We start from the raw sequence: 13,774 nt of genomic DNA, 5'->3' as shown, positions 1-13,774 counted from the left end.
ACAGTCAAAAGCATAACCATTAGGTACAAGGAATGAACTCAACACTACAAGCAACATGTGCAGATCTTATGTAGTTTAGTTACTCATCTATAGTCGGAGCCAGCCAAAGATAACCTTAGAGTATCAGTAATTCAAAACCAAGGCTCAAGAACAATAGTAGATTGCATTCAAACTACCATACATTTCCTGCCATCAGAAAAAAAAGAACTTTGAATAATGCATAAAAATTATAGGAAAAGTTGTATTCCAGAATTGTTCTGAATGGCAAACCTTTTTGTAGGAAAAACGTAACAAGTGAAATTCTTTAGGTTTCCATTCTCAGTCCACTCCTGTCCAAAGTATATATATAAAATAGTCATCATCGGTGAGGTGGCACTTCAAGATGGATATCAGTCATCTCCCTGCCACCCATTTTCAAGACTTGTGAACATCCTCACTTTCACATTGAAGTGTTGATATTCAGTCTTCATACTGGGCCCAAGATCTCATTATCAACTTCAACTGTATTTACTCTTCCCATTCACATGAGGACTACTGGCAACCAGTAACTTATCCCTTCCTCCTACAAGTAATACAAGCTAGTGACACAGAAACAGTCCCACACCAATCCAGACAGGTATCAACTCAAGTTTCCTCTCACAGAGAGGGACCAAAGATGAATTGTCTTACAACATGGATAGCAGAGAGAATAATCTACATTCTGTCCATTTTAAAAAGCTGGAGATGCTGTGGCACAATCTTAGGAATAGATCCATAATCTTGATGTTTTTCCAAGTCTCTCTTGCAAGAGACCCATAGTTCCCAAGAAACTGGGGACGACTATTGGATTGGCCCACAAGTCACTCAAGGAAGAAACATCTTGTTGTCAGAGTTTGAGTGGAGTAACAGTGTAGGGTGTATGAGATGTCTTCTATATGATGATTGCATCCAGGGCAGGTTGCTTCTATGGCCAGGACTATTCTATGTTGGTATCGTATTAATGCTGTATAGTACCCTGAATGCAGTTGTGTTAGTGGGGCTGAGGTCTTGGGGAGTGTGATGGAGTACCGAGTTTGGTGATCAGTCTTTGAATGCTTGTTTTATTATATGAGTGTGTATATGTTTCTATAGAGATGTGTTGCATGGTGGTTGTGGTTGGTTGTAGATATTTGGGTGGTATATATATTTTTTTTTCTTCTCCATTCAGCTGGTTGGGTTTGTATTATGTAGTGGGATGGATGGGTGATTGCATCTGGGGCAGCTTGTCTCCCTGGTCTATTCTGTTTTGGTACTGTTTTAATGGCAGATGATATCCTCAGCCCCAGATATCTCTTGCAGGAGACCAAGAGCTTCCAGGTAACTGGCAACAGCCACCAGACTGGCCCATAACTCATTCAAAGAAGAAGTGTTGTGTCACTATCTGGGCGTTGCCAGGGCAGGGCAGTGCAAGATGTAGTTGGCATCCTTTATGTGATGGTAGCTCCTGGGGCAGTCTGTTTCTGTGGCCAGGCTATATGAATTGGCATTGCTTCAGCATTGGTGGGTGACCTGAACACAGTTGTGCTAGTGTGGCTCTTGCCCCTCTTGGGAAAAGCTGTTTGTAGGGCCAATAAAGTGAGGGTCAGTCTTGGAAAGCCTGATTGAGGGGGTTACTGTATTTTATTCTTAGTTTATTAACTATGTGTACTTGAATAAGCTTTACCAAGTGAAACGTCATACTGAGACAATGTGCAGTTTTAGGAGATAAACAGTTGTAGCATTGGGTATATATTTTTTAAAATTAGGTGTGTTGATAATGATAACTGTTGCCTCAAGTATGGCCAACTGGAAACTTGCAGACCCACAATGGATGGAAGGGGGCCTCAGGTTCTGCCATAGATCTCTTTGGGAAGAAATGTTGGACAACTGTCTTGTGTTGTATTAATGGAGGACCTTTTCTCTGTCGTTAGCTTGTAGTAGTAGGAAGGGAGCACTTACTGATTGTTAGCTCTCTTTATGCAGAAGGATAGAGGAAGAGGAAATACAGTTGAAATTGATAAAGAATTCTTGGGTTCGGTCAGGAGAATTAGCGTCAGCATCTCAGAACTGCACTTTTAAATGGAGATGAGTGTTGATGAGTTTTGAAGATAATGGGCAGGAAGATGATTCTTTATGATGTCTTGTATGACCACTTGCAGGTACTTGTCATTGATCTTTCAGGTATGATGTGTGTGCATCACATTTTAAGGTAATTTTAGTTGTAAAAGTACATGTGGAAGAAATTAATTCTTTTCTTTTACAGGGACGAGGCATTGGAGTTGTGTTGGGATGTATCTTTGGAATGTTCCCTCTTCTCTTCCTCCCACTACATGATGAATCCGAGATTACGACAAAGAAGCGTACAACGACAGAAAAAAGTAAAGAAGACTTACAATGACGAGATATTCTTAGTTCAACTCCAGGGTTCCATTAAAAGAAAATATACATATATATTTTGAGGAGGAAAACCGTAATGAGCATTTACAGTATGTGTTGCAGAGAGGGAGAAAGGAATGCGAAAATGGTAACTATTTTGAACAAAGCTAATTTTATTGTTTAAAATATCAATATATGTCTATATATATGTGTGTGTATACATATTTCAATCCTTAGCTGTTATGTTATTTTCATTTGTGTGTATGTGTATTTATGTGCCTATGTGTATGTTTGAGAGACTGAAGGCATGTGCATCCATCTATGTGCATGGGATATTCATATAATGTGCATTTACATATTAAGAATCAAAAAGATTCTGTTTATCAATATTTTAACATCCAAGAAGTATTACGCAATGGTTCTGACTCCTAAGACAGTCATTCCTTGACCAGTATAATAAAGGTATTCTGGTATATTACAACTTCTATGCACTCACCCAGTTACAAATAATACGTGTACTACTATTTTATGATATATGTAACATAACTTTTCCCTTCCCTTACTTATGTTGACCAGTAGTGCATCTTAACTAGCATGTCAATAACACTGGTATTCTAAAATTTTGAAAAGTAGTTGTTGATAACCAAAGCAAAAACATAGACTAGAATTACTGTTCAGTATATCCAACCATGACTTGGTTTATTATTGTAGAAATGGGATATAGATTCAAAAGGGCATTAAGAGCTTCAACGAGTAAAAAAAAAAATTCTGCTCTTGCTTACTAGTGATGAAACTAGTTTATATTCTGTGTAGCTGATTTTGTTCCAAGTTGGTGCATATTTGTTAATATCCTTATTTGCTGAATAGGATACTTGTAGCTTATTTAACAGTCACATCAGTGCTAAGATATCTATGGAAGGGTTTGAGTTTGTATCATAAGTTTGTTTTCTATTATTTATTATTTTTTTTATTAACAAGTATCACTTGTGAATAAAGTTTGGACGACAACCCATAGTTTAATAGTTGGTTGAATTGGGTAGACCATTCTTTGTTCTTTGTTCCTATACATGGTAAGAAAAGTGCCAATGTGGATCATGTATTATGTTACTAGATTGAATGGATGTGATGACCCGTCATCCAGGAGGTGCCAATATAGGAGGGAGGGTAGAGGGTGGAGGGGAGTGGGATGTATTTAGGGATGGAATGGGTGGGAATGGTTTTTATGCCTTTTTCTTTTTGGCTACCTCCCTTGTAAGGGGGAAAAAGCCTTTGGTATATGTATGTATGTATGTAGATTAAAAAAGATACTGATGTATCTTTTATACTCTTGTCTAAGATACAACACTTTAATGGCCCCCTGAAGCATTTTTATTTGTGTAATTTCTTGTTGTTCAACCATGCAGACTCACACAAGCTGGTTTTGAATTTTTGCATTTTTTTCCATGCTATTGGTATTTATTTAAAATACTGTCAATAGCTCTGAGGTCTATACAGCAGGATGTAGCCGTAGTGTTTTGAGAGTTAGATTAATTTTATTGTTGTCACTGAAAAAGACGGTGGTTTAAAGTTTTAATTAGATGGTCATTGTTATCATATGTTAGACTAGAATATGAATATTTTAATGTGAGCAATTTGTTGGTAAATATAAAGCTTTCAATATACTGTATTGAAAAGAAATGTTCAACTGCTGACTAGTATGTCAGGAGAAGTTCCATGTAAGGACAAAGTCTTTATTGGCACAATGTTTTGCTCATTCGCATTTTATCGAGTACATGTACTTGCTACAGCTCTAACAAGCAAAGGTTGAGGGAGTGGTAGTTTGAACCCTGCCACTGGTGAAGTCGAACCAAGGGCATGGTTCATTAAATTCCATGTTACAAAGTCCTCTGAAAGGGGCACCGTTCTAGCCTCCAGATAGGGAGGAGTTTGTGACATAAAACCATATCATATTTATTAGTACATGTATTTGATATAGCTCCAACAAGCAAAATATAGTACCAATAAGGACTTGTCCATATGTGATGTTTTTCCTGATAAGAATTTTCAAGTTTGAGAGAAAAGTGGTCCATTATTACTTGATAACTAGTCCTTACTAGTTATATTTCTTTGTATATATTTTATATAGATGAATCTTGAAAGCTACTGCTCAACCAAAACATAATCCTATGAAAGTGTGTTGGTAAAATTTTCTAGATTGTAAATTATGTTCTGTGGTTGTGTAAGGTAAAGTGTTGATTTCACCATTACAGGTCACTAACATTGGTTTCCTAATTAATTGGGCCATTAAGTTGTGGGTATAATATAAATTTTTAACAGTTTTATTAGGCTTATACCTCTCTGACAGTTACCACACTTCACAAAATGTTTGTTGTCTATGTACTAAAGATACTGTATAATGAAATTTATGTTTTTTTGACTGGCTTTACTATGTTAAGTGTACAGTATTTGGTTATGTTTCAGTATCTAGAAAAAATATTGATGTTGGCAGCTTTATGATCTAAGTGTTACTGATTTTAGTATATGTACATTCATTATAAACCTCAGAATCATGAATGGATTAATGAGGACAGAATTGTTTGAACCATAAACCCTTGAAGTTAAATCATTCAAAATATTGTGACTTTCTTTGGAATGGATCCAGGTCTTAATTATATCCATATTTTAACATATCTGTTACCTCACTGCTTTTGTGACATCATTTTATCCTACCTAATTTCTACATTGCTTTTGAAAAGGAAAATGCATTACTACTGTTTGAAATTTTTATTTTTATATTTTTGTCACTATTTTACAGAATGAAATGTTTTTATTCTGAAGCCCATATTTGAATCTTTGATATTTACATATTGATTATAAAAATGTTTATATCTAGTTGATTTAGGTGTTCATATTTCTACTTGAAATATTTGAATTCTTAAAGTCAGTTGTATTTTCACACATCAATTGTTATGAAACATAAATGCTTTTATTTTCCCACTGCCCTTTCATACATGAAAGCAAGGTTTTGCATGGAATGGAAAATGTATCTACATACTTCTACCGTCTTTTTATCTGTGAAATCTAAAAGATGGTTGCAGGTGTGAGAATTATAGGTATGATAATTATCCTAAACGAGTTCTTTAGTGAGATATGGTAATTATGGAGAATATCAGCCTAATAACATTGAAATCCAATATTACATGAAGTGTTACTCTAAATAGTCTATGTTGAGCTATGGATATGCATTTCAATAAATATGACTGAATAGATGGTAAAAGTTGTTTAGACTTAGCTAAGACTTAAGACTGAAGGAAGCTATTTAGAAATTTGCCATACTGTTCAAGTTTATCTAGTGATTATGAATACAGGGGTTAAGAATAGTTGCTGATTGATCATGGTATTATTAGCAATGTAAGATACTTTGTGTTTGTACTGTGGGCAAATTTGGTAACGGTAGTTTGGTTTAAGTATAAAACCATAAGATAATATATAGGGAGTTTAGAAAATATATAAGAACAAAAAATAAGGCAGAACCAGAGACACGTAGAACACTGCATAGGCAATATGGTTTATAAACTTTGCCAATCCTTAACTTTTAGGTCCACCTTTCAGCTGATAAAATCATCTGGTGATAGGCCAATTAAATTACTCATTTAATGATAATGGTTAATAATGATAATACTAATTTTAGGTAATAATAATTTATTAAAATTATTTAAATTTTATTGGGTTGCAGGGTTTAAAAAAACAAGCAAATTGAAGTATAAAATCCACCAGTAGTTTTTATATGTATATAATAATCATGCTATATTTCACTGACTGAAACCCATAACCCCATGATGGTAATCAGTGGTCTGTATTGTATTTATGGATTTAAGTTGCCAGCTAATGGAAGGAAAAGTGGAGAGCAGTTGCCTGTTGTTAGCTGTCCATATGTAAAAAAAAAAGTGTCAGATAGTAAACAACATAAGGTTTTGGATATGTGGTCCAGAGACTGGATGCACCACTGTAAAGAAGTGAAATGATCATTGCGGAGATTATTCTCTATGACATCCATCTTGCATTTATTAGATAGCAATCTTCCCTCTTCCCGTTCACTGTACAGTGATAATGAATTGTTAGGAAGAAATAATTCGGGTTGCAACAGGAAAGATGACAGATTTTGCTCTATTTTATGGAATTGTTTCCTCTCGTATCATATAAAGAGCTGACAACTTGTGACTGCTTCCCCTCTATTACTACCATAAACCAATGACAAAAAGTCACACTAGTGCAACACGTATTATGTTTGTACAGTATATAGAAACCCCACTGTACACCCACAGATTAAAAAAAAAACAGAGAATACCTTTAATAGTCTCCAAATTCTATATTTGACCAGAATCCCTTGGAGTCAACCCAGCAGAGAAATCTCTCCCAAGACAAGTAATACTTGCACATCTGTGTTCACACTGATATAGCACCAGTACAGAATTGGCCTGGCAAAAGACACTAAATGCCTTAGATGTCACAACACAAAAGACAGAGCACATAAACCAGTCTCCCTTGCATCCCAGACAGCTCGACAAAATCTCTTCACTGAATGACAAATGGGATGAGGTGGGTGCTATGGCTGGTTTCCTGGGGGCTGTAGGTCTCTTTCAAGAGAGAACGAAGATCAGTCAATCAATCTGTTGCCCCTGGTCTCTTTTGCAGGTGAACCATAGCCTTCAGGAATCTGGTTGTGCAGCCCCTAGGTGCACCATAAGTTACGTAGGAAGAGATACTTCACTGTTATTTTGGGTTTGTTAATGTGGGGCATTGTAGTATGAGGTGTTCTGTGTCTTCTGTGTGGTGGTTTCATTTGGGGCAGTTTGAATCTCTGGGCAGGGCTGTTCTGTGTTGACAATGTTTCAATGCTGGATGGTGTCCTGAGTGCAGGCATGCCGTTGTGGTTCTTTTCAGGTGCAGAGGAGTTTTCTCTGTGAGGATTGTATTTGGGAGGGTGCTTGTAGGAGTATTGAGTTTGGCAGTCTCTAAGGGCCAACAGGTTGATTGATTGGCAATGTATTTGACAAAAAAAAAGGCAACTTTGTTACATGTAGCTGTCAGGGTTAATGTAGTGTATGTAAATGTCACAGCTGTTTGTGTTGTCTATACATGTTGTCTACTTCAAAACAGATCTTTAACCTACATACTCACCAAGCATACTCTTTGTTTGAATTCTTTTTTTAAAGTACTGCTCATCTGTAATAAAAGAAAACTTAAATTTAGGAGGCAGGTTCAACTGCTATTCTCAGCTCCTGCCCTTCTCTATGTTGGACATGTGTATGAAATTGAGGAAATTGTTCATAGAATTGCTTGATTTAGAAATATAAATTACAACTCAGGCTTAGAGTCAGCTAAGTTTCTTTTAAAACACCTAGGCTCAAAAGCAATTAAATGAAACACAAATGCCTACCTTCATAACTAACCTCTTCACAAGAGATTTTTTTGTTTTAAGTCCAAAACATAATACAAAACTGACCAATCACAAGCACGGGAGAAAGTGTATTATGAATTAACCTCTTCAATACGAGTAAAATTCTCACCAGCAGCATTAGCTGCCTGATGTATGATGATACATCACAATACTTGCATTATAAAATATAAACTTACAGCTGTATTGACTCTGAATGTTAATAACCACAGAAAATTTGATCAGGCCAGTTCACGGAATATGGGGATAACTCAGCTACAACTACTGTACAGAATAAATATAATCAAGATGCCAATGCTGGCATCCTCATATACCCAATTGCTTCTCATGATGCCTATGTAGGCATCATCTTATCAAGAGGGTTAGTAGGCGGTATGGCAGAGCTGAAATATATACAATTTGAAGAATGACAAGACTGATGTGAATTACATCACAAATAACAGCTCTAGTTTCTGGCAAAGGGTTCTGTAGTTGTAGCCTGTTCAAGTACAATTCTTCCTAAGAAAAGCAAGAACCATACTATCAAAGTTGCATTTAGGTCATCCTTCAACACTAAGGTGGTACCAGCACAGAATAGGTTCAGCCACAGAAACAAACTGCCCCAAATGCAACTATCACACAGGATATGAGGTATCAAAGTACATACATATACCAAGGCCAATTTTCCCCTTATAAGGGAGGTAGCCAATGTCAAAGGCATAAATCCACTCCCATTCATTTCATCCCCACATACTCCACTCCCATTTACTCCTACCTCCATACCTCTTTACTTGGCTCATCCTGGAAGACTGGTCATCCCTGCATCTTGCTCACTGCCCTGGGTCAGAAGCAATGCAGCAAGACACAGAGCATCCACAGCAAGGCTGCTTCATTTAATCGGCAACTCCCCCGACTGTCCTCTCATGCAGAAAAAGAGAAGATGGGAGAAATCCCTTCACATTGCATCAAAATATCATTCACACATACTCCCTAACCCATCCCTCACTCATTCCCTTCCATGAATCACAGCATCATCCATACATAACCATTCTCTCCTCACTCCTTTCTTCTGTCTTCTCCCTTCCTCAATATACATCCCACTCTTTCCCAATGCCCCTTTTACTCCATCTCATCCTTGGGCTCTCCCTCATGTTCACTCCATACACATCTGCCTTTCACACTTTTACTAATCTTTCTTTTCTCATTCTTTCTGTGTGTCCAAACCATCACAATACTCTCTCATCTCCCAACTCCTTTTTCATTCCTGCTCTCCACTTCTTCATTTCTCACTCTATCCAGTGTTAAACCATTAATAGTTTGTGACAATTTGAATCTAGCTCAACATGAAATTATATCATTATGAATGTCAGATAGTTTGATTTAGTTGAAGGGGATGCTCTTAGGGAGGGTAGGACAGTTTGGGTATCTTATCGAGTAATTTGTATTAGTATATTATTTCACTCAATCCTTGGGCTTTCCATCAGCTGATAAAAAGAGTTGTAGAAAGCCAGGATAAAATCAGAATGGCCAGTTGGCAGCAATAGGTTGAATTATATTGTGATTAATGGTACTACTGTGTATAGAGGTTGTTTACTCAGAGTGTGGGATTTAGTTTATATCCCTGCACATTGTTATCCTTGAACACCCTAGCTTTAGCTCCAGTGGACTTATTCTTGCTCAGACAGTGGTTACTTCTTTCAAACCCTGTTTAACCAGGAACTGACATTTAGGCAATTAGAATTGTTAGACGTTGATTAGGAAGAAATATGTTAGAAAGCTACTGGGTTGAAGGGTTAGAGATAGTTTTAATTCTTCAGTCTAGGGACTTTTCAGTGGTTGAATATATAAGATGGAGAAGGAGGAAAGGGACAAAAGGTAGGGAGGTTCTTAGAGTGAACTCCTTGAATGAAAAGGAAAAGGAGAAGGAGTACGAAAAGAAGCTGAAGGAGGAGTGGGAGGGAGTAAAGGATAGAGCAGAGATGGGTGTGGAGGAGGAATGGGGATGGTTCAAGGAGGGAGTCTTAAAGTGTACAAGGATGGTGTGTGGAACAAGAAGGACAGGGGGAAATAGAAGAAAGGGTAGTGAATGGTGGGATGAGGAAACGAAGAAGCGAGCATTCACAGATTGGTTACAAAAGAGGACAGGGGAGTCATATGAGACGTACAAAGAAAAGAAAAGAGAAGTAAAGCAAAAGGTAAAGGAGGCAAAGAGGAGAGCAGATGTGAAATGGGGTAGGAGTATGACAGAAAATTTTGAAAGTAATAAAAAGATGTTTTGGAAAGAAATTAAGAGAGGAAGAGGAGGCGAATCAAGTAGGGAAGAAAAGGTAAAAGGTACAGATGGAGAGTTGATAATGGAAGAGATGGCAGTGAGGGGAAGATGGGCAGAATATTTTAGGGAGTTGCTAAATGTGAAGGAGGATAGGGAGGGAAAGATAGCTGCAGTGGGAAATACGAAGAAAATGAGAGTGATGAGTGAGGAGAATGGAGGAGAAATAAGGAAGGATGAGGTGAAGGCAGTTGTAAAGATGATGAAAGCAGGTAAGGCACCTGGTCTGGATGGATGTCATGCAGAATGTTTGAAAAAGGGAGGTTCAGTGATGGTGGACTGGTTGGTGAGATTATTTAATGTTTGCTGGAGAGAGGGTAGAGTACCGGAGGACTGGAGTAGTGCCTGTATAGTTCCTCTTTACAAGGGAAAAGGGGACAAGTGTGAATGTAGTAATTTCAGAGGGATTAGCCTGTTGAGTGTAGTAGGGAAGGCTTATGGGAGAATCTTAATTGAGAGGATTAGGAGAGGAACAGAAGGAGTAATTGGTGAGGAACAGTGTGGATTTAGGACGGGTAGAGGTTGTGTAGATCAGATCTTTGTGGTAAGACAGATATGTGAGAAAGCTATAGGAAAGGGGAAGGAAGGATGTTTTTTGGGCTTTTATGGATCTGGAGAAGGCTTATGATAGGGTAGACAGAAAGGCACTGTGGGAGGTTATGCAGATTTATGGGATAGGAGGAAAGCTTTTGGGAGCTGTCAAGAGTTTTTATGTGAGTAGTAGAGCATGTGTTAGGATTGGAAATGGAGAGAGTGAGTGGTTTGAAGTAAAGGTGGGACTTCGTCAAGGATGCGTTATGTCGCCCTGGCTGTTCAACTTATACATGGATGGGGTGGTGCGAGAGGTGAATGCTAGGGTAGTGAGTCAGGGATTGGAGATGGTTAAAGAAAATGGAGAAAAGTGGGAGGTGAGCCAGCTGTTGTTTGCGGACGACACTGCGCTTGTGGCAGGGTCAGAGGAGGGATTGAGGAAGCTGGTGGCAGAGTTTGGGAGAGTATGTGATAGAAGAAAGCTAAAGATAAATGTGGGTAAAAGTAAGGTGATGAGATGTACAAGGGGTGAAAGTGGCAGTAGACTGGAAGTGAACATTAAGGGAGAGCGACTGGAGGAAGTGGATAGTTTTAGATACTTGGGTGCAAGTGTAGCAGGAAAAGGTGGAGTGAAGGTGGAGGTAGAATGTAGATTGAGAGAAGCGAGTAAATGCCTTGGTGGTTTAAAGAGTGTAATGAGAAATAGACATTTGGGAATGGATGCAAAGAGGAGACTGTATGAAGGAGTGATTGTGCCAACAGCACTGTATGGGGCAGAAACGTGGAACATAAGAGAAGAAGAGAGAAGGAGTTTGAATGTGTTTGAGATGAGGTGTCTGAGAAGTATGGTGGGGGTTACTAGGCTAGATAGAGTGAGAAATGAGGAGGTGAGGAGGAGAACAGGGGTGAAAAAGGATTTGGGAGATAGGGTTGATGAAAGAATATTAGGATGGTTTGGACACATGGAAAGAATGAGTGAAGAAAGACTAGTAAAAGAGGTATGGAAGGCAGATGTGGAGGGAGTGAACATGAGGGGACGTCCTAGGATGAGGTGGATGGATGGGGTGAAGGGGGCTTTGGGGAAGAGGGGAATGTCTGTTGAGGAAGGAAGGGAGAGGACGGAAGACAGAGGTGAGTGGAGAATGGTTGTATATGGATGATGTTGTGACTGCATGAGGAGGAATGGGCGGGGGGGTGGGGGGTGGGGTAGTATGTGTGAGTAAATTTTGACGCAGCCCGAAGGGATTTCTCCCCGTCCTCTCCTTATATGCAAAGGGGGACGGAGAGGGGGGGTCGCCGATTAAATGAAGTGGCCTTGCTGTGGATGTACTGTGTCTTGCGACACTGCTTCTGACCCGGGGCGGTGGGCAGGGTGCAGGGATGACCCGTCATCCAGGAGGTGCTCAGATGAGAGGAAGGGTGGGAGGGGTGTGGAGTGTATTTAGGGATGGAGTGGGTGGGAGTGTTTTTATGCCTTTCCCTTTTTGGCTACCTCCCTTGGAAGGGGGAAGAAGCCTTGGTATATGTATGTATGTATATGAATATATAAGAAGAAGATATGTAATAAATACCACTGAGTTCAAGGGGCTGAAGCTATAGAAGGAACTGCTGAAAACCAGAATGATATTTTTTGTTTATGGATTTAAGAAGTACATGTAGAAGTCGATCTTGCTGAACAAGTGTAAAACACAATTTGAATAATTTCCAATTTTCTTGTATTCCTCTGCATGAACTTTAAGCAGATTTGACTGTTCACAATTCACTTGAGGAGAGTTCAAAGGGATTAGCTGTCCTGTAACTATCCTTTAATTAGGACCAAAATATTGTGAGAAATTAAAGTACAGTGGCAGTGGGAACAATACAGAGGAACAGAAGAGCAGACTGAATTTCACAAGTATAGCTATAAATCAGGGCTTTATCCTGAATTTTTTTTATAGGGTATTAGTGATATGCAATGTGCTTGTACAGTTGTATTGTCACAAGGGAAGTGTCTTTATTATGTTGATATACCAGTTGCTCTTTGGGTCATGATGGGTAAAGAGGTATCTTCAACCCATACAGGTGCCTCTTCAGTATAGACCCTCAACATGTATTTATTTTGATGAATAGTATTAACTGTTGTATTAAGTTTGAGAGCCATACAACAGTACTTTTGCATACCAAGCAAGCACTTGCTAAACTTTAATCAAAGTACCAGATTACTGTATATGCAATACAACCACCATTTGGAAAGTGAAGATATGTATGAAACTACATGATGAAAAGTTGTAGTTTGGGTGTAACTTTTAGGTAACTAATGCATGATCAATAATTTTTTACTTCTGAATATAATAATTTGGCATCACTCAGAATAATCAATAAAGTGCAACTGGTTGATTAAAGAGTATCAGTATGTTGAGAATGGTTTATTCCTCTCCTGCTGGAATAGAAACATTTGAGAACAACCAGACAAAGTGTGTACAGTACAACTATCTAGTAAAGACAGTGACAAATGAACTTGTGTGATATAAGGAAGTGTTTCTTTATACCATATACAGCAGTAGAAAAAATGTTGTAACACTTGTAGGTCTATATACTTTTAACCTATACACCACTGCCCAGTTTTTCAACATTTCAATGTATCTTTAATTATTGCGTGAAATATTTTTACTTCACACTATGGGATACACTTTATTCACTGGAGCACATTTGGATATTTAGCATATATTTTACTAATGATGATGAATAATATAGATATTAATTTGGGTTTGAATTAACTGATTACTGTACTTTACAGTATATTCTTTCCAGCCCCCATACGATTTTGTTCAGCTGAGGGGAACTGAGTAGGATAGGGAAGGGGAAGTATGGATATAAGGAACATAAGGCCATCTTCATGAATTCATTTGTAACACTGTTGCTCTTTTGGAAATTTTATTCTAGTCAAGTCACCAAGGAAAGGTACCTGCAAGTAATGATTCTGGGAAACGGATGTCATAGAAAATCCTCTTCCTGCTGTTCATCTTCAAAACCTATCAATATTCTAGACACCTCCAGGAGGTACAGTCTCAAGTGGCTGACGCTGGCTCCAGACCAGACCCGAGATCTCTATCAGTTTTGACTCTTTCCTCCACCTTTTCACATAA

The 13,774-nt window shown here is 38.3% G+C and overlaps 1 protein-coding gene across 2 annotated transcripts in view; it reads left to right on the top strand.

The window, feature by feature from the left end:
- LOC143025571 (transmembrane protein 65) overlaps positions 1-9,749 on the top strand; it is a 32,642-nt gene extending 22,893 nt beyond the window's left edge. Inside the window, exon 6 of one of the 2 annotated variants that reach the window (XM_076185454.1) lies at positions 2,261-9,749. In XM_076185454.1, the coding sequence (XP_076041569.1) occupies positions 2,261-2,395 (135 nt within the window). In that variant the 3' untranslated portion in view covers positions 2,396-9,749. The remainder of the gene's footprint in view (positions 1-2,260) is intronic. The other variant, XM_076185453.1, reaches the window with a different exon arrangement.
- Positions 9,750-13,774: the final 4,025 nt, after the last annotated feature.

The sequence above is a fragment of the Oratosquilla oratoria genome, chromosome 5 (assembly GCF_046742065.1).
Source record: "Oratosquilla oratoria isolate Oo_2021 chromosome 5, ASM4674206v1, whole genome shotgun sequence".
In the NCBI taxonomy this organism is placed as follows: Eukaryota; Metazoa; Arthropoda; class Malacostraca; order Stomatopoda; family Squillidae; genus Oratosquilla; species Oratosquilla oratoria.
Note: the sequence above shows the minus strand (reverse complement) of the source record. Positions and strands in the feature narration are given on the sequence as shown.